The 21,695-nt window shown below is 40.1% G+C and overlaps 2 protein-coding genes across 3 annotated transcripts in view; one reads left to right on the plus strand and one right to left on the minus strand.

Moving 5' to 3' along the window:
• The window catches only part of ART3 (ADP-ribosyltransferase 3), a 116,656-nt gene that overhangs the window by 13,868 nt on the left and 81,093 nt on the right, over positions 1–21,695 (plus strand). The gene's annotated exons all lie outside the window — the stretch shown is intronic.
• On the minus strand, positions 10,545–12,967 carry CXCL10 (C-X-C motif chemokine ligand 10). The gene is made up of 4 exons (XM_003265772.2): positions 12,802–12,967; positions 12,128–12,254; positions 11,803–11,892; positions 10,545–11,387 (listed from the first exon to the last, which is right to left on the minus strand). The coding sequence occupies exons 1-4, from the start codon at positions 12,860–12,862 to the stop codon at positions 11,369–11,371; spliced, it is 297 nt and encodes a 98-aa protein (XP_003265820.2). The 5' UTR covers positions 12,863–12,967; the 3' UTR covers positions 10,545–11,368.

Consider the following 21,695-nt stretch of genomic DNA (forward strand, 5'->3'; position numbering starts at 1 on the left):
CAGCCTCCCGAGTAGCTGGGATTACAGGCACCCGCCACCATGCCGGGCTAATTTCTGTATTTTTGGTAGAGACCGGGTTTCACCATGTTGCCCAGGCTGGTCTTGAACTCCTGACCTCAAGGATCTGCCCGCCCTCCCAAAGTGCTGCAATTGCAGGCGTGAGCCACTGCACCCGGCTCTTATCTCAGTTTTCAAAGGGGACAATGCTCCTTCCCATGGCACTGTTTTTGCTCATGCCATTCTTCTGCCTGGAGCAACTGTGCATGCTCCTCATTCCTGCCCTCCTGCATAGTAGTTACTCACCATAGTTACCCAGGCCAGCATCATTTTCCTGGGAAGACTTCCCTGAACTCCAGAGGGGCTCTCACCGCACACTTGCAGAGGCCTTGCTAAGCCCGTGTCCGTGGCAACGCTACGTTTCCCTGCAACCCTATGGTTAACATTTCCTTCCACTGCTAGGCAAGGAAGGCCTGCGACGGTCCGCGTCTGAGCATGGTGCTGAACACAGTGCCTGGCACCCAGTAAGCACACACGCAAGAGGGAAGGAGCTGGGAGCTGGCTCGGCAGGTCTGGAAGTTGGACAGGGTCTGCAAAGGGCTGCTTGGCTCCAGGGGCCTCACACGCAGCGACCTCCGCTGGGCCCAAGGTGCGTGTACTGCGCATGCCCAGCCAACTGGTCTTCCAGAACCTTCTTCAGTGAGGAGGTTATACCCGGAGGTCTCAACGCTCGCTTGTGCTGCTCGTGTTGCCGCTGGGTACCTTTGCTGCCAGTGCCGATCCAGCCGGAGGCGAAGAGAAGCACTTTGGGGGCGAAAGGTAGTGGCTGTGCCTTCAGGATCGCTCCTGTCTGTGCCCTGAGCGGCCCGCAGCCTCCCCAGCCGAGATGGCCGTGCTTTTGGGGATGGGTGGGAAGGTTCTCAGTGGCGGTGGCCGTGAGCGGAGAGGCCCGTTTTGCAGGTTTCACACGAGGCTTGGGTGAGGCCAGCAGGGAACGACGGCCCCAGAAGGGCCAGGGCACTGGGCTTAGGGGTAACCCTGGGCCGTGGGCTTCAGTGACTGGGAAGGAGGCCCTTCGGATAAGAGAAAGGAGGTGTTGGGGTCAGTTGGGAGTCACTGAGGCCAGATCTTATTTATTACCCAAAAAGGGGCTAATTTTCTGAGATAGCAAGCAGAGTGGGAGGGCTTCTCTCGCCTGACCCTGCTTCGTGGTGAAACTGTTCTGCCATGGTAGCGTAGGGCCCCCTCCGAGCATGCTGGGGCCGCTGCGCCCAGCTCAGGCCCGTCCAGACACTAGTTTCCTGGGCTTCGTTTAGGAACTTGTCATGCAAAGTCTGAGAGCAACCACATTCTCTCAAGAAGCAGGCAGCGGGAAGGAGAAAATCCCATTGATCGTTGCATTTATGGCTAGACCAGGCTTTTAGGAGAAACAGAAACCTGGTGAGAGGATATTGCAGGCGTTTCTCACAGCCCTGGGAATGGAGCCAAGGATGATCTAGAGTTGAAGTCAACAGTTACCAAATCCTTTTTGGACAGGAATTTTAACTTCCTGTGCCTTGAAAAATTCCAGTTCTGTGTCCGTAGGGGATCCAAATGCTAATGCGACCCCAAAGAACTTTACAAAGCGGAATTCTTAGTTTTCACAGGTGTGGCCCAGCCTCCCCCTTGAATCTTTTCGGTTGTAGAATCGGGGTGTTCTGTTTAATTATCCAGTGTGACTGACTCTGTCGCAGGGACGATAAGAGCCTTCCCTTTTTACTTGTGAGAGGAGAAGTTTCTCTCATAAAGAAACCTCCAGGCCTGTTTGAATTTCTCACAGTGTGGACTTCCCCTCCTCTCGGCAGCTGTTGTTAGTATTAAACTGACTAGAAAGGGGTTTATTTCTTGAAAGTCTTAGAAGCCCCAAGAGAATATTCTGATTTTTCTTTTTCCCTCTCCTCTCCCCACTCAGGGAGTCATTCCTTCCTTCCTAAATACAACATGGTAAGTTACATGCAGGCAAATCCTAGCTGTGGGAGGTTTTATATCCTGTCTGCATCTAAGTCACTAAGAGAAAGGATCAAGTTCTTCCTTTCCTAATCTTATTATCTGGCTTCTTGGTTTATATTTCTCATGTAAAACTTAAGGACTGGGTTAGGTTTGTGAATAAACAGTTTTGAGAGAGCATGTTAAGGACATGATGTAAGGGACAACTTTTGCAAAATGTTGACAATAGCAACATTTTTGCTCGGTGACTTTAGGCAAGTCAGCTTGTAGTCTGATGATATGTAACAATAGCCATTAAGAAGCTACTGACTAACCTGAAGAAAAATTATCCTGAAAAGAAAATATGTTTATACTTAAAATATCCATATTTATTTAAAATGTCACTTTAAAATTGCCTATGTAATTTTACAAGAAAAAAATCCACATTCTTAAAAATCTTCGTTTACTGTTTATCATTCATTTCATCCACCAAACTTTTATTCTTATGGTTCTAGACTCTGAGGACACATATATGAACAATGATTTCCTCGAAGAGCTCACAGTTCAGTGGGGGAAAAGCATGTACATTAACACTTATTATGGAAGAAGTGGTATGATAAAGGATTGTACAGAATAATTGGAGGTACAGAGAAGTGCACAACCCTGGCTGATGGGTTCAAACACAGCTGTCTGAGTTAGGTCTGAAAGGGAGAATTGGCTGGAATTTGTTACAAGAAGAAGTTGGGGGAATATTCTAAGCAAGAGGCGGGAGAAGGTATGCCAAGTTTGAGAAGCTGCAAGTACTTTAGCAAGGGTGGACGGTAGAGTGAATAATGGAGTGGTGAGAAATTGGTCTAGAAATGTGGCAGGAACAAGACGATGAAGTGCCTTGTGAATCTCTATGTGGGGAGGAGACACTGCAGAATTTTAACTAAGGGAATAACATGAGATTTATACACACACACACACACACACACACACCTGTATATACATCTGCCCCTTGTCACCAGTCTTTAATCTTATTTTACATGAACGTTTCTTCGTGTCTACATAGTTTATATATTTGTAAAATGTTCTCATATTTCTAGCCTCTTCATTCTCAGTTCTGTGTATTTGAGTTGTTTCCAATAATGTCTCAGTAATACAACAGTGCTCTTACTATTTTAAAAAAGATTTTACTCTCTTGGGGTATTTCCCATCTTTGGAACTGCAGGGACAAAGGTTAAAAAACGTTTCTGTATCTTCTGTAACATTTTGACACATTGCTTGCCAGAAAGATTGGGCTGTCAGTATGTAGATGTATCTGTTTCACAATCCTCTTGTCGTTTTATTTACTTTTGTTCATTTAGCATGTGAAAATTGGCACTAGAGACCAGTGTTAATTCCATTTTCTTTACAAATTGATATTTTACTTTGTATTGGTTTAACATCTGCATTTCCTACCTTTTTAAGACCACTTGTCAAGTAGAGTCAGAGTTTTGACCTTGTAAATATCTATCAATTCTTTACATATTTTGGTTAGGAAGCTCTAATGCATTTTTAGTGAAAATATTTGCTCTTTCCATGTTGTTAAATTAATTTCCTTCATAATTAAAAAAAGGAAAACATAAGTTAGGGGCTGAATTGTGTTCCCCCACCAAATGCTTATGTTGAAAACCTAACTGCCAGTACCTCAGAAGGTGACTATATTTAGAGATAGGGTTTTCACAGAGGTAATTAAGTTAAGGTGAGGTCCCTGAGGAAGCACAGTCTTTGGACTTACTAGACCAAGATATTAAATCAGCTGTCTTAAATATATTCAAAGAGCTAAAGGAAATCATGTACAAAAAACAAAAGGAAACCAGACAAAATGAGAATATCAATAAAGGGATAGAAATTATAAAAAAGGAAACAAATAGAAATGATGGAGCAGAAAAGTGCAAAACTGAAGTGAAAAAATTTAGTAGCTGGGTTCAACAGCAGTTTTGAGCCAGCAGAAGAAAGAATCTGCAAATCTGAAGATAGGACAATTGAAATTTTCAAGGCTGAGAAGTAGAAAGAAAAATGAATGAAGAAAAGTGAACAGAGCCTAAGAGACCTATGAGACACCATCAAGTGGACCAATATATGCATAATACGAGTTTCAGAAGAAGAGAGAGAAAGGGACAGAAGACTATTCACAGAAATAATGACTGAAAACTAAGGAAATCCAATGAAATATATGAATCTGCATGAATCCAAGAAGCTCAGTGAACTCCAAGCAAGTTAAACTCAAAAAGATCCACACTGAGATATATAACAGTCAAACTGCCAAAACTCAAGAGACAAAGAGAGAATCTTGAAAGCAACAAGTGAAGTGATTCATCATATACATCCAAGGGATCCTAGATAACATTAACAGCTGATTTCTTATCAGAAAGCAAGGAAGCAAGAGGGCAGTGAAACAACATGTTTAAAGTGCTGAAAGAAAAAAAAAATCTGTCAATGAAGAATTCTATATCTGGCAAAACTACCCTTCAAGAATGAAAAAGAAATGAAGACATTTTTAAATAGACTGAAGCTAGGGGGAGTTTATTACTAGTAGACTTGCTCTACACAACATGTTGAAGGCAGTCCTGCAGGCTGAAATGAAAGGATACTAACTCCAAGCCATATGAAGGAATAATACTGGTAAAGGTAACTGTGTAGGTAATATAAAAACCAGTATTATTGCACTTTTGGTTTGTACCTTCTCATTTTTCCTATGTGAATTAAAAAATGCATAAAACCATAATTATAAATATGTATTAATGAGCACACAGTGCTGTAATCTTTGACAATAATAATTGTCAAAGGGGAGGGATGCAGATGTATAGGAGCAGAGCGTGTTTGTTTACTGTTGAAACTAAGGTGGTATTCAAACTAGGATGTTACAAGTTTAGGATGTTAATTGTAATCCCCAAAGTAACCAGTAAGAGAATAACTAAAAATATACAGAAAAGGAAAGAAGGGACTCAAAATAGTACATTCTAAAAATTCAGCTACTTACCAAAAAAGGCAGTAATGGAGAAATTGAGGAACAAAAAAATAAGCCACTTAAAAAATTCAATAGCTGAAAGGCAAAGTAAAACCTTATCAGTAATAACTTTAAATGTAAATGTATTAAGCTCTGGCCTAATGAGCCTATATGTATAAAAGGTTTGATTTGCTTTGGTTTGTTGAGACAAGGCTTCACTCCGTTGCCTAGGCTTGAGGGCAATGGCATGATTATGGTTCACTACAGCCTCAACCTGGCTCAAACAATCCTCCCACCTCAGCCTCTCGAGTAGCTGGGACCATAGGCATGCGCCACCATGCCCAGCTAATTTTTGTATTTTTTGTAGAGATGGGTTTTTGCCATGTTGGTCAGTGTAGTCTTGAACTCCTGGGCTCAAGCAATCCTCTGGCTTTGGCCTCCTAGAGTGCTGGGACTATAGGCACAAGCCTGGCCTGGGATTATAGGCACAATGCCTGGCCTAGGTTTGTTAGTATTTTATTGAGGATTTTTGCATCAATATTCATGAGAGATATTGGCCTGTCGTTTTCTTTTTTGATGTGTCTTTGATTTTGGTATCAGGGTAATACTGGCCTTATAGAATGAGTTTGGAAAGTCTTTATTTCTCCTTCATGTTTGAGGGATATTTTCACTGGATATACTATTCTAGGTTAAACATGTTTTTTCTTCAGCGCTTTAAATATGTCATGCCATTCTATCCTGGCCTGTAAGGTTTCTACTGAAAAGTTTGCTGCTAGACATATTTCCAGATATTTGAAGATATTTGAGTGTTGCTATCTAAGCCATATTTGCATTAGGAATACCCCAAGCCCAGTAATACTGTAGTTCTTGCAGTCTCAAAGAGATACCGCCTTGGTGGTCTTAGATAAGATTTGGAAGAATTCTCTGGATTACCAGGCCGACTCTTGTTCTCTTCCCTTAGTTTCTCCTAAACAAATGAAATCTCTCTCTCTGTGCTGAGCTGCTTGGGGTTGGGGGTGGGGTGACACCAAGCACCCCTTTGGCCACAACCACTGACGTTGTGCTGGGTCAGACCTGAAGCCAGCACAGCACTGGGTCTCACCCAAGGCATGTCACTGTAACCACTACCTGGCTACCATCTGTGTTTGCTCAAGGCCCTACAGCTCTACCATCAGCATGTGGAAAAGTCAGCCAGGCTTATATCCTTCCCTGCAAGCAGCAAGTTTTCCCAGGCACCAGATGGGCCCAGAGATGCTGTCTGGGAGCCAGGGACTGGAGTCAAAAACCTTAGATATCTCCCTGGTGCCCTATTCTGTTCTGGCTAAGCTGGCACTCAAACTATGAGACAAAGTCTTTCCCATTCCTCCCTCCCCTTTCCAGAGGCAGAGGATCCTTTTACTCATGCCCGTCACTACAGGCCCATGGGATGTACAGACTGGCTACCTACCGCCAATGTTCAGTTAAGGCCCAAGGGCTCTTCAGTCTGCTTATGGTGAATGCTGCCCAGCCTGGGACTCACGTTTCAGGGCAGTAGGCTCCCTTCTGGCCCAGGGCAGGTCCAGAAATGCCATCTAAGCCCAGGCTGGAATTGGGGACCCAAGAGCCCACTTGGTGCTCTACCTTGGCCGAGCTGGTACCTGTGGTTCAAGAAAAAGTCCCCTTTACTTTTCCTTCTGCTTTTCTCAAGCAGAAGGAACCTCTCACTATGACCACCACAGTTGGGAATGTGCCAGGTCTCACCTAAAGCCAGCATATCTGAGTCTCACCCAAGGCCCAATATGTACTACCTGGGTATCGGCTGCTGGTTATTCAGTGCCCAAGGGCTCTTCAGTCAGCAGGTGATGAATCCTACCAGCACTGGGTCCTTCCCTTCAAGGCAGCAGGTTCCCTTCTGGCCCAGGGCATGTCTAGAAATGTCATCTGGGATCTAGGGCCTGGAATAGGGGCCTCATGACTCTCTGCCCAGCACCCTATCCTACTGTGGCTGAACTGGTATCCAAGTTGCAAGACAAAGTCCTCTTTACTCTTCCCTCTCAAGCAGAAGGAAGGAGTCGCTTTTATTGCTGTGAGCTGTGTTGCCTAGGATTGTGAAGGGTGGTGCAAAGACTCTTTTTGCTGCCCTGGTTGGTGTCTCATTAGGTCATGTTCCCCCAACTAGGTTGTGCACTCCCCAAGTCCACTGGCTCTTCAGCACAGTGCTAGGACTCCCTAGGACTTGCAATTCTTGTGGCCTAGACTGCCTTTCAGATTTATTCAGGACCCCAGAGCACTTTAGCCAGCAGAGGCAAGACTTGCCAAAACTCAACTTCTAACCACTAGGATGGGTGATTCCCCTTTGCTTGGGGCTGGTCTAAATGCTCCCTCCATGGGCATCCACTGAGTTCAGCCTAATTTTGCTTTCCACTGTGACAGAGCATTACTGGGTTCCCCCAAGCACACAGATTATCTTTCTGTGCCACATGGCCACTGCTAGGGGAAGGGAGAGGGGTGGCATTGGCCATTCAAGACCATCTTTCCTACCTGGTTTTAACTTTGTATCACTGAAAGAGGTACTGATCAGTTCAGCCACTGTGAGAAGCAGCTTGGAGATTTCTCAAAGAACTTCAAATAGAACTACCATTCAACTCAGCAATCCCATAACTGGGTATATACCCAAACAGATGTAAATCATTCTACCATAAAGATACGTGCACATGTATCTCAGCCCTATTCACAATAGCAAAGACATGGAACCAACCTAGATGCCCATCAACGGTGGACTTCATAAAGAAAATGTGGTACATATACACCATGGAATACTAAAAAAGAACAAAATCATGTCCTTTGCAGCGACACAGATGAAGCTGGAGGCCATTATCCTAAACTAATTAACACAGGAACAGAACACCAAATACTGCGTGTTCTCACTTATAAGTGGGAACTAAACATTGAGTACCCATGGACACAAAGAAGGCAACAATAGATACTGGGACCTACTCGACAGTGGGGGTAGGGAGGAAGATGAAGATCCAAAAACTACCTATCTGGTACTATGCTTATTACCTGGGTGATGAAATAATCTATACACCATACCCCCACAACACACGATTTACCCATGTAACAGACCTGCATGTGTACTCCCTGAACCTAAAATAAAAGTTGGAAAGAAAAAAAATTCAAGAAGTATTAAATACAAAGTAATATGCCATGAAAAGTCTCCCTGTGCTATGAATGGAATACCAAGTTTACTATATTTTACATTGCCATATAAAAGTGAATCTAAACAAAGCAAATGAAGAACATATGCCAGAGCTGAACATGGTGGCTCATGCCTATAACCCCAGCATTTTGGGAGGCTGAGGTGGGTGGATCGCCTGAGCTCGGAAGTTTGAGACCAGCCTGCGCAACATGGTGAAGCCTCATATTTGTATTATCTACCAAAAATACCAAAAAAAATTTAGCTGGCGTGGTGGCACATGCCTGTGGTCCTAGCTACATGGGAGGCAGAGGTGGGAGGATTGCTTGAGCCTGGGAGGTGGAGGTTGGAGTGAGCTGAGATCACACCATTTGCACTCCAGCCTGGGTGACAGAGTGAGACCCCATCTCAAGGAAAAAAAAAAAGAACATATGCCAGAAAGGAAGTAATCCAATGAATTCATGAGAATTTGAACATAATAAGGTTATTTGTGAAAAAAATGGCCCCACCAAAAGATGAAAAATATCAAAACGATTAGAACTAAGTGTGTTTTTGCAATTCTCAGGAAAGGAGTAAAAAAGAAAAGTAGAATAATTACAGAGAATAAATGCAGTGCTATTCTGGTGATGGCTTGTATTGGCTAGGGAGAGCTAATGGTTAGATTTTCGTGAATTACGTGAGTTAGTTTTAAAATACAGTCATTATTAAAAAATAAACTACGTATTTGCAGTTGAATGAACTATGTTAAAATTATACTACAACAGACTTTATTGTTTCTGGGAAGATCAGTGTACTGTACATTGAAGCTTGTTAAATAAAAAAATTCAATCTGATAAAAAAGCAATTCTTGGCCGGGCACGGTGGCTCACCCTGTAATCCCAGTTGAGATCGCCCACTGCACTCCAGCCTGGGCAACAGAGTGTCACATTATTATTATTATTATTTTTGAGACGGAGTCTCGCTCTGTTGCCCAGGCTGGAGTGCAGTGGCACAATCTCGGCTCACTGCAAGCTCTGCCTCCCGGGTTCACGCCATTCTCCTGCCTCAGCCTCCCGAGTAGCTGGGACTACAGGCGCCCGCCACCACGCCTGGCTAATTTTTTTGTATTTTTAGCAGAGACGGGGTTTCACTGTGTTAGCCAGGATGGTCTCAATCTCCTGACCTCGTGATCCGGCCTCCCAAAGTGCTGGGATTACAGGCGTGAGCCGCCGCGCCCGGCCATATCACATTCTGATGTACGTCCTATGCAAGAATATCTGTGGTATATACATAGTAGTAGAATTGCTGGAACGTGGGGTATGCCAGTGTTTAGCTTTGTGAGATAATGCCAAACTGTTTTCCAGAGTAGTCATAGCTATTTTTTCTTTCATCAGCAGTGGAAGAGCGTTCTTCATTGCCTTGCATCCTTGGCAATGGTTGATGTTATTGAACTTTAAAAGTTTTGCCAGTTTAGTGGTGTGAAATGTTATTTCACAATGATTTGAATGTACATTTCCTTGATTACAAATGAGGTTGAACATCTTTGCATGTTAGGGGCTTATGCTTCTTACTTCTGTGAAATTCTTACTCACTTCTGTTTCCTTTTTTTTTTCTTTTAGAGATGAGGTCTCACTGTGTTTCCAGGCTGGTCTCAAACTCCTGAGCTGAAGCAATCCTCCTGCCTTGGCTTCCCAAAGTGCTGAGATTACAGGCATGAACCACTACAACCAGCCTTGTCTTTTCCTTTTTGATTTATGGGAATTCTTTACATGTTCTAGATGCTAATAATTTGCCAACTAAATGTATTGTGAAGATCTTCTTAGTAAATAATTGGATGTGGGAGGAGAGGAAGAAGTAGTATAGAATTTCTCCCAGGTTTCTGGTTTGGGAAACTGATTGGATGATGGTGCAATTAAACTAGGACATAGAATAGAGGAGGAGAAACGGATCTCAGGGAGAGGAGAATTAGTTTATTCTGGAGTTTAAACTGAAGTTCCTGTGGGATATTCAAGTGGATATGTCTTAGAGAAATTTGGCCATAGGGCTGGATGTGGTGGCTTGCACCTGTAATCCCAGTTTCTCTGGAGGCTGAGGTCAGAGGATTACTTGAGTCCAGGAGTTCGAGGCTGCAGTGAGCTATGATTGCACCACTGCACTCCGGCTTGGGTGACAGAGGAAGACCCTGTGTCTAAAAAAATAAGAGATTAAAAAAAAAAGAAATTTGGCTATAGGGATTTGGAGATTAGGCCAAGCTCTGTTATGCTACATTAGTTCTGTAGGATCTTATATGATGGGCCTTTCAGGAGATTATAGTTGGAAGGAGAAAGAGTGGTAATTCTCTAACTCATTTGTCTTCTGCCCATGCCACCTTCTTCTACAGGCCATAGACTCTCCAATCTAAATTTCTTATGAAATAAATATCCTAACCAAGTGACACACAAGACACTTCATCTTAGTTATAATTACTTTATTAACCTTTTGATCTTTCAACATTTAGATAGTCTTTCTCAATATTTCCAGGAGAGTACCTCATTTTTATTTTGAAAACCATTCAGCACATTTATCTTACATAACATGCACAGCATATATCTATCTGTATTTTTAAAATTTTCCTGTTACTCGTTGATACATAATACTTAATTACATAAGTTATTCCATGTACACTGAAAACAATATAGGAAATGTATACATCTAAGACTTCTACTTTGTACAGTCTTTCATTAAATAAGAATACTTACACATACATTTTCAGATATTTCTACCTTCCTGTATGTGTTTGGAATTGTATGTCGGTAGCCACTGAAAGAATTTGGGCCCCTTGGGAGGATGGCAGTGGAAGTCCATGAAGTAAAGAGCATTCTTTAAAAAGCAGACTGTGTTATCACTTTGATGGCATACCTTTTAGTTATTTGAGATTCTGTGAATTCTGATAAACCCCAAAGCAGAAAGATTCCTTAGTACCCTTGGAAGATGGGAAAGGTGAGGGAAATACCGGAAGCAGGGTTAGGACATCCACTAAGAACATAGCACCTCAGTAGAGCTTACATTATAGTGCCAGGGTAGAGTTATTACTGAGTAGCTTAGGATGATGAACATTGACCTTCCTACAGGAGTAGTAGCAGCTGATTTGGTGACCATGATTGGTCACCTTTTAGTGTAACTGCAAACTAAGAACAATTATGGCTTGACATATACTCCATGTAGGGAAGTGATGGGAGAGGCAGCCTCTGTGTGGTCCATCCTTGGCAGCACTGCATCGATTTTGCTCCCCTCTGGTTTTAAGGAGATCTTTTAGACCTGTCAAGAAGAGAAGGGGGATATAAAAGTGTGATACTTTGACTCTGGCTTCAGACTGGGTCCTGTTTGGAAAGTACCGAGTTCATAGATAACTGAGTTTTCCTGCTGCTATGTATTCATTATGGATTACAGGGGTTGCTTTTTTTCAAGCCATGAAAGACTTGGGGGAAAATGTGTCAGTTTTGCTTAGATAGTTATAGCTGTACTTCAAGGTTGACAGGTAATCAGGGTAACTTCTGATACTTGTCACACAAGATGGTGCCTCAGCATTTAAATAAATGGAGATAGGGGAGGGCGTGGTGGTAACATGCTTTTAAACCAGTGATTGCACAGCAAACCACAATGCAAGTATTTCTGACTCCCAAGATTGCCGTTTCCTAAAGAGCAATTCTTCTGCAAGCAACAGCAAACCTACCTTTCCTTGCTAACTGCTTTCAGTAAATTCTTGATGGCCTTAGATTCTGGATTCAGACATCTCTTCTCACTCTTCTTTTTCATTGTAGCACTGTAGAAATAAATAGGGATGAAAATATTTAAAACTGTGTTGGGTCAATAAGACAGATGGCATACACAGTTCTGAAGTCAGACATTTAAGTTTCACTCTGCATGTTTTTGTTTGCTGTACATTAGTTTTAGAATCATCACAAACCCTTTACTGATCTTTTGTTATTATCATTACATATTTAATACAGTGTATAATTACAACCAGGGAAGTGATAATCAGATGGGATTTCACTCACATGATCTCAACACGTGGACAAAATTGACTTGCAGGAATAATTTCAAGTTTTTCTAAAGACCTTGGATTAACAGGTTGATTACTAATGCTGATGCAGGTACAGCGTACAGTTCTAGAGAGAGGTACTCCTGTAGGAAAAGAAGAACAGCAGAGAAGGTTAGCACAGTGTTCATTTTAGGCATTTAATGTAGACTGGTGGTATTTAGCAGAACCTATATCCCCATATCAGCAAATAGTCACTTAATCTGAGGAGGAATGGATCTCATCATAACACAACTGTAAATGATTAAATAGTTGATTATCTGGAAGAAAAGAATTGCAGCTTGTTGATTATAAAGTCAAACCCTTAAGCACAGTTCATGTGGTTCACTGAGCTTAGTTAGGTAAGAAAGTATCTGTATCTCATCTGTCCGCATTCCCTCACATTTTCTCTCTCTATCCTCCCTCTTCCCCTTCTCTTCTGTCCTCCTTCCCTTTTTCCTTCTCTTTCTCTTATTCTATTTGTTTCTCTCACTTCAATTCATATAAGTTTTATGATCTGAGGGAATCTCTATTTCCCTCTTATTTATAAGCATGCAGTGAAACTTTTATAAATACATTATTTCTGTATTTTTAGAATTTATACCTATTCCTATTTCTCATTTTACAAATTAAGTATCCTTTGATGTTCCTTACCTTGAATGCCACTTAGAGTCAGAAAGATAAGGCAGCAAATCAGAATGGCAGTTTGATTCATGGTACTGAGACTGGAGGTTCCTCTGCTGTAGGCTCAGAATATGTCTAAGCAGTTGAGGAATGTCTCAGAAAACGTGGAGCTAGTGTGCCGTATTTATCTGCAAAGGCATTTTCCCTCCCTAATTCTGATTGGATAAGGGCATTACAGTTGACTTAGCAAAACCTGCTGGCTGTTACTGGGGAAGTCCCATGTTGCAAAATTGAAGGTATTATTTATTGTAGCCTCCAAGTTATGGAATTTCCCTCTGCTCCTCTTTTTTTTGGTAATAGTGAATTAGGTTTCACTTTCCAAAACATGAACTGTTTCTTGAAAAAAAGAACTTCATTGCATATAGAAAAAGAAAGTTGCAATCCATTCTAACTATAATGCTTTTTCTCAACACTTAAACTTTTATAGTTACTTTGAGAGGTTATTTTTAAAAATATCCCCAGTAATAGAAATTTTTCATCCTTTATAGGTAAACCTAATTTTTTGGTAACAGAAAGTTGTGCCTGATTATTAGAACAGTGATTTACCTGGACAGTGCTCCTTGATCAAATACTATAAAGTAATAGGATTGGCCTATTTAGACAGGGTCAAAGATCTGGAACTGGCAAGTTTTAAATAATTCAATAAATGCTTTGATCATTCATAACACCATTAGATTAAGTAAATACCCTCCAACATAACTATTTTGAGGGAAAACACTGCTCATTTGGGTGTCTGATTTGTGGTATGTTAAAACAAGTTTCATGTCTTATAGCAGTCCCTGAATGAAAACATCATAAGATGGTATCTAGAATGGTGTGAGAAAAGGATTCATAGCTATCCTAGGGTTATTGTAAAAAACAAAGGGTGCTTTTTGAGAAAATGAATTTAAAAGCAGGGGGCATGCATAGAGATAGACCTTGGGAAAGTAGCTTGAGACAGGAGGGAAACAGGTTGATTTACGATGGAGTTCAGCTCCAAGACACTGTTAAATGCAAAGAAAAAGAAAAAAAAGTGTCAGCCATTGAGCTAGTAACAGTGATAACTGAAATTGGCACAATTTTAACTGGATGATGAATTGTGGCAAAACTTAATTTCGTAGCATTCAATAGTACTTGACTGATTATTCATAGTAGTTAGCAGTAGAATGCACATGATACTCATATAATGGAACACATGTTGAACCTGAGAGTGGAAATTTAGCAGTATCCATGGATATAGTGGTCCTTGGTTGTGTTCTTTGCAAATGATTAGTAACAGGGAATCCAAGATGAAATACTGTTTCAAAAGCAGGCACCACCCTGCAATGAGAGATGTGAGGCAAGTGATATTTAGAACCTAGGAAAATATATGGGAGTTCTTTTTGTAGTCAGCTGGGCTGCAACAATGCAGGGATTGGTCAGGGAATGGAAAAGCTTCCATCCTAGGATCAGGCTACTGTACCAGGCAGATACTGTCTCAGAACCTGGTATCAGGGGCCAAGAATAAAGCCTGTATCTGCAAACTGGGTGCACATAAAACTTGGATCCTCAAATGCAGGAACTCCATCATTAAAGCAGAGAATGAGTCGCTTGGGGTAAATGGAATTTGCTAGAGAGCTGAATCCCATGTTAATCTGTTCTAGGAACTGGAATAGAGCTAAGCTTTCAAGTGAATAAGTCAGTGGAATTAGCTGTGGGAAACCGGAAAGGCAAAAGAGAGGAAGGTGAGGTAGAGACTGACAGAACCCAAAAGACTTTCACCTAGCAAAGAGGCGTTCCTTCTGATGAGGGATAGTCTTATGAGAAATAGTGACATGGAGGGATCCTTCCATACCTATTTGTGCAGAACAAACATTTGACTGTGAATAGAATGCCACCAAATTTCAGAGAAATGTCTGACATCATGAATGGAAGAGGCCTAGAAAAGTTCAGCATTAAACAATCAAAATGAGAGATGGTGACAGTTTTATTTTAGTTAGTATCTAAGTTGTCAGCCAAAATGTCTGTATATAGAAGACAATGTAAAAAGGAGATACTTGATAGATGGACTAAAAATCTGTTATTAGGGATAAAATATTTGATTTTTACTAAAAATTGTATTACACTAACTGTGTGCCAGGCATTGTTTGAACTGCTTTGTGAATATTGACCATATTGACTCATTTTATCCTTATAATAACTTCTACCCCTTGACCCAGCCACTCTTCTATTTTTTTCACCATAGATTATTTTTGTCTGTTCTAGAACTTCATATAAATGGAACCACTTGAGTATATACTCTTGTGCAAGACATCTTTTGCTCAGTATAATGTTTCTTAGATTCATCGATGTAGTTGCATGAATTAGTAATTTGCTTCTCTTTATTGATGGGTAGTAATCCATTGCACAAACATATCAGTTTGTTTCTTGTTGATGGACACCTGGACTGTGTTCAGATTTTAGTTATTATATATAAAGCTGCTATGAAGATTTTCTTGTAATTTTTTTTCTGGGCATATGCTTTTATTTTGTGGGGTACATATGTAGCAGTGGAACATGATCGCTTACTTTTTTTATTTTAAAAATGTAAGTGATCATGTCACTCTTCTGCTTAAGACCTCAAACAACTTCCAGTTAGAATAAAATCCAAATTTCTAATTAAGCTGCTTTACTAAGTCCTCTATGATCTGGCTGCTACCTATTTGTCCAACCTCATATCATTCCTTCTCAACCAGTACAATCAGGTCAGTGGCCCATACACTGGCAGTTTTCTCCATCTGATATGCTTTTCCTCCTGTTCGTCACATAGAGAGTTCCTTCTGGACATTTAAATTTTAGCTGGCTTGTCACACAATCTGAAGCAGACATGACTTTGATTCTCTACGTGGCATTTCATACTGATATTCAGTTCATTCATTTTTTTTAAATTAGTGTAATGTCTGTTTCTCCACGCTAAAATGTATGCCCCAGGAGAACAGGGAACTAAAATGCATATGAGAGGCATTTGGTAAATATTGGATAGAAGGATGGTTGAATGAATCTTTATAGACTTTAAGTAACAGCATACAAGGATTGTATTTCAAGAAGTATTTCCATTTGTTCATCAGATTTCTGAATTTGGACATGAGTATTATTGTTTTCCTTAGCTTTAAGAACCAAGTTTAATTTAAGAAGACTATAATTTCCCCAGAAGTCAGTTTAGACTTAGATAGGTTAAATCAATACAGATATTCTCAGCTAGCTATAGGACAGACTCTTCATTCCGGAACTCTGGTAAATATAGAGTGGTACCCCTAAAAGCTTCCTAATTATTCACTGTTTTTTTATCTGTAATTAAGCATTGAATGAATGAATGCAGGAATGCAAATATCCTCAGTGCATATCATGTATATGGCCATGGATGGTGTTAGAAGAAGGAGGAGAAGTAGGCTTGTTCTCATTATTTTCTGTGCACTTTGTGTAGGGAACTAAGCTAATCTCAGGGAATACTAGAAGGGATAAGATCCAATATTTATCCTTGATGGGTTTACATTCTAATTGGGAAGACCAGAAACTATGAAACAATACATATCAATAAGAGAAACTTTATGGGCCGGGCAAGGTGGCTCATGCCTGTAATCCCAGCACTTTGGGAGGCCGAGGCGGGTGGATCACCTGAGGTCAGGAGTTCTAGAACAGCCTGACCAACATCGTGAAACTCTGTCTCTACTAAAAATACAAAAAATTAGCTGGGTGTGGTGGTGGGCGACTGTAATCCCAGCTACACGGGAGGCTGAGGCAGGAGAATCACTTGAACCCTGTAGACGGAGGTTGGTGAGCCGAGATCACGCCATTGCAGTCTAGCCTGGGCAACAAGAGTGAAACTCTGTTTCAAAAAAAAGAAAAGAAAAAAAGAAACTTTATGATCAGTACTAAATGAGTGGTATAGAAAATAAATAATGTGGAGGTTCATAGGAGATTGTACTCATTAATGTCAGAAGTTTTCAGAAGATCCTTCAGAAAAAAAGACCTCAGATGATCCATAAAGTGTGAATTTTACTTAAATAAGTGGCCAGGAGAGGAAAGCTTGTGCAATTACAGATAAATGTCATCAAAAAATGGTAAAGGGGGAAGCCAACCAACCAGTCAGGAAGATTGGTAGTCTCATAGGGGTGATAATGCCGTGTTAGGATTCTGTAAAATCTGGTCCTCAGTTTGTCCAGTCCAGAAATTCTCATTTTTCCTAATCATCCAGGGTAAGCATATTCTCAGAGAGTTATCTCTGCTGACCAAATCTAAAAGAGACTAAGATGAAAATTAAAAGACAGTGTATCCATTTACAACGAGAACCTTTTCAGTGACTAGGATGATTGGTTTTGGTATCCAAGTGACCCCTTTCCCAGGATCAGATTACCTAGGAAATTGAATTAGTATCAGAACAGTACCTGGTGAGCAGAGTCAAATGAAGGACCCTCTCTTCTTGTTTTAAATGAGGGGTCTGCTCAGGGTAGAAACCTGACAAATGTGATCAACATGGAAAATCATTTAGAAAAAAAAAATCAAACTGTTAGAGACAGTAGCAAGCCCACTATTACTTATTTCACCCAAAGCTAAGACTGCATGTGTCATTTGAATAAAAATCTAAATGATAACTCTATTTATATATTTCTCTCAATTTTTGCAAGGTTTATGGTATAATCACTTTCCTAGAATTCACTGATCTGAGTATAATTTTGAAAGAAAATGAAAGTTAAGGAAGTATCCCGCTTCAGTTTCCGTTTCAGTTGCTATTGATTTATCTTTAAGCCTGTGATTATGGCATCGGGCCAAAAAAGACAACAATGAAAAAAGGAACAGTCTGCCCTGACGGACTAATGAGCACAGACGAAGGATAAAATGCTTTCCCGGAAACTGTTGTGCTTGGAAGAAATTTTCTAAAAAGTGAGCAGGAGGACATCAGTGATTTCTGTGGGCTGGGAATCCCCTCAGCTGTTGCAGAATATGCCTTGGAAAGTATGGGAGAGGAGGGCAAAGCTTCCCCTTCACAGTTTTCACTCTGAGCTCTCAAAAGATTCCCCGAGCTTACAGTGTTTGGTAATACTGGTTACATACTTTTCAATTACCCATGTGCGTCATCCTTCATAGCCAGCCTAAGCAGAGGGCAAACCGAGTGCTGGCAAAGTGGGTGGTAGACCCTAACAATCATCATGGCATTGGAGGAGGCAGAGGCTCAGAATAGCTTCTGTTTGGATACATTTTAGGCTATGTAGTGTTTCTGAACTCGTGCACTTGAGAGGACTTTTACAAATATGGCAGATTTCATCATTTGGAGGAAGAGACAACATTGGAAGACATTATAATAAAGTAAATGTGTTTGGGGGAAGTATGGTGCATTTCTTTCTCCTTCCCGTAAATAAGATATTTCAACAAAATAAATTAGAATTTTGTGATACTTTATTCCATTTTTAATCAAAATCTTTAGAAAATGTCTAGTTTTAATTTTAATTGATTCATCATTGTCTTTTTTTGAGAAGAGGAATCTTGAGATATGATATAGTTCAGTAGTGCATGTTATTCCATATTTTAGATTATCATTCAGTTTTCTTCAACTTCTTATTGACAGTTTGTCTTTGTGAACAATTTGAAGAAGAATGCTAAGTCAGGATTTATTATGTAGAGTCTATAATTCACGTTAGGGCATTTCCAATTTACTAGCAGTTTATTGAGCTGCACTAAGGAACTATGAATACATCTGTACTTATGGTGCCAGGATTTTTAGGACGTATTCTTCTTAGGTACTTAAGTGAAACTATGGTTTCCGTGTTATGTGATAATCTCAGACTTGCTCAATTTCATTACCAGTGTCTGGTTACTAAAATTTGCAGACGAGGCAAGAAGAAGCAACTAAAATTGCCTCATTCACCCCTTCTCCAAAAAAAACCCAAACAGTTTTTTTTTGTGTGGGTACTACTTATAATCCACAGAATGTGCTGACCATATCATAAAGATTTATAATTGTTGGCTATGAAAATCTTTTCAGAAACAGATACAAAGAGGTATATTAATTCCATGTGGGCATATTAGGTCCTATACTCAGTAGCCAAAAATAATTAAGTATAATCTTTCCTTTTCTAATAGTATTATCCAAAACTACTCCATTTGTTTGAAAGCTCTTCTTGGCTAATTAGAGGAATCAGTCCTGAAATTTTAAGTCACTGTGAGTGTCTGCTATCTTAAGTTCCATGTATTTAAAATCGAATCTGCAGTTTTTTCTGCTAAACTACATCTTCCCCCTCATATACCTATTTCTGTTAGTGGCAGAACTGTTCTTTCAGACCTCAGAAGTTCAGCCTTTTTTCCTTGTCTCTTCTCTGCTTTAAATTTAGATTCAAATCCTTAACATGTTCTTTGCTTCTTTTTTGCAGCTTCAACTTTCTTTTTCTGAGGTGGAGTCTCGCTCTATGTAGCCCAGGCTGGAGTGCAATGATGCGATCTCGGCTCACTGCAAACTCCACCTCCCGGGGTTCAAGCGATTCTCCTGCCTCAGCCTCCCGGGTAGCTGGGATTACAAGCATGCACCACCATGCCCAGCTAATTTTTTGTATCTTTAGTAGAGACGGGGTTTCACCATGTTAGCCAGGCTGGTGTCGAACTCCTGACCTCGTGATCCACCTGCCTCGGACTCCCAAAGTGCTGGGATTACAGGCGTGAGCCACCATGTCTGGCCTCAGCTTCAACTTTCACATCCAATCTATCACTGTCTTGATTCTTTTTGTACAGTGTACTTGTCATTATATTTCTACTCTTACCAATACCACCTTAGTGTAGCCCTTCTTCTTTTTATGATAGTAAAATACAAATAACATAAAATTTACCATTTTAACCATTTAAAAGAGTACAATTCAGTGGAGTTAAGTACTTTCACAGTGCTGTGAAGCCATCACCATAATTTAGTTCCAGAACGTTTTCATCACCCAGAAACCCCATACTCATTAAGTAGTTACTCCTCATTAACACCTCCCCCAAACCCCAGTCAACTAATTTGCTTTTTGTTTTTATGGTTTTGCCTACTCTAGATATTTCCTATAAAATGGAATCATACAATATGTGGTCCCTTGTGTCTGGCTTTTTTTACTTAGCATATTTTCAAGGTTCATCCATGTTGTAGCATGTATCAGTACTTCATTCCTTTTTATGGCCGAATAATCTATTGTGTGTGTATACCACATTTTATCCATTCACTTGTTGATGGATATTTGGGTTGTTTCTGCTTTCTGGCTGTTGTGAATAATGCTGCTATGAACATTTGTATACCAGTTTTTGTTTAAAGAGCTGTTTCAGTTCTTTTGGGTGTATACCTAGGAATGGAATTGCTGGATTATATAGTAATATATAATTACTATAATTCTGTTTAACTTATTGCAGAGCCAGCCCCATTACTTTTCATATCAGTATTTCCCAAAATGTGGGACACTACCATATACATTGATAATAACATTTAGTATCAGTGAATTATTCTCTTCTTAACTTCAATCCCTCTGATTAATTAAATCAGGGGGAATATTAGTATTTTTTCATTGTATTTTGTTTTATCATTACATTTTATTTCCATGGCATGTATTACCGATTTCACATGTACAGTAGTGAAAGTTTACTTTTCATGTAAATGTATGTAAAATAAAGTGGTATACAGAGTTTCTAAAAATATAATGAAGATCAAACAGAGAAATGTTAAAAAAATTGTAACGATGATATGAGAATGCCTTGAAGTTTTGGAAATACAGACCTGAGCTATTGCAGCTATTGCAGCAAATCCCAACTGATTTTCTTCCTCTATTCTTTCCCACTTCAATCAACCATTCATGCAATTTCCAGAATATTTTCCAATGACTTTGATAGGGTCACTCTCTTCTTCACAAACATTCATTGAATCCCCATTTTGTACAGAGTAAAATTCAAGGTTGTTTATCTACAGTTTCATGTCCTTCATCCTTCCAACCAAACGAATCTAATTATGATTCCTAAAAATCACTTCATACTTCCTACTACTGTACATTCCCTTGTGTCATTCCTCTGCTGTAAATTCCTTTTCTCTTAGTTTATATTACCATTCAATAGGGTCTGATATGCACCAGAAACTGTACTGTTGGCCTGGACTACAATGGCTTTCTTTTACACTTATGAGAGAGCAGATATTAGGCACAGGAATAATTCATTAATTACAATTGCAGTAAGTAGTATGATGGAAAAGTAGAGAGTGTTATGGAAATAAATAAATAAATAGGACACCTAATCTAGTTGAAGCTGAAGTGGTGGTTTCAAAGGCTTCTTGGAGAAAAATTCATTTAAGCTGAGACCTAAGCAATTAGTAGGCATTAGCTTAGTGAAGAAATGGGCAGAGAGAATAGTATGTGCAAAGGTACCAAGGTGGGGAGGATCTTGGCTCAAATATGTTAATTATTAATATTTCACATATTTATTTTGCTATGAAGAACTTTAGGTATATGTTTTCTTCTCAATAATAATGTACTGGCCTATAATATTTAATATAGTTCTTATAAATACCAATTTATCATGCAGCCTTAACTCTGTGAATTTTTTTTTTTTGAGGCAGGCTTTTGCCCAGGCTGGAGTGCAGTGGTGTGATCACAGCTGACTGCAGCCTCAACCTCCCAGACTCAAGTGATCGTCCACCTCAGCTTCCCAAGTAGCTGAGGCTACAGGCCTGTGCCACCATACCCAGCTAATTTTCATATTTTTTATAGAGATGAATTTTTGCCATGTTGCCCAAGCTGGTCTTGAACTCATGGGCTTAAGCCATTCACCTATGTTGGTCTCCCAAAGTGCTCAGATTATAGGTGTGAGCCACCATGCCCAGCCGACTATGTGAATTTTTATTTTTAAAGAGACTTAAAAAAAAATCACTG

The sequence above is a fragment of the Nomascus leucogenys genome, chromosome 9, assembly GCF_006542625.1.
Source record: "Nomascus leucogenys isolate Asia chromosome 9, Asia_NLE_v1, whole genome shotgun sequence".
In the NCBI taxonomy this organism is placed as follows: domain Eukaryota; kingdom Metazoa; phylum Chordata; class Mammalia; order Primates; family Hylobatidae; genus Nomascus; species Nomascus leucogenys.

Bases quoted from the DNA above. Each gene is read 5' to 3' on its own strand.
- CXCL10 (XM_003265772.2), bottom strand. From the start codon at position 12,862: ATGAATCAAACTGCCATTCTGATTTGCTGCCTTATCTTTCTGACTCTA. The intron at 12,255-12,801 runs GTAAGGAACATC...CTTTTCCTACAG, and splicing joins GACTCTAAGTGGCATTCAAG to GAGTACCTCTCTCTAGAACT. The intron at 11,893-12,127 runs GTGAGTGAAATC...TTATTTCTACAG, and splicing joins TGTCCACGTGTTGAGATCAT to TGCTACAATGAAAAAGAAGA.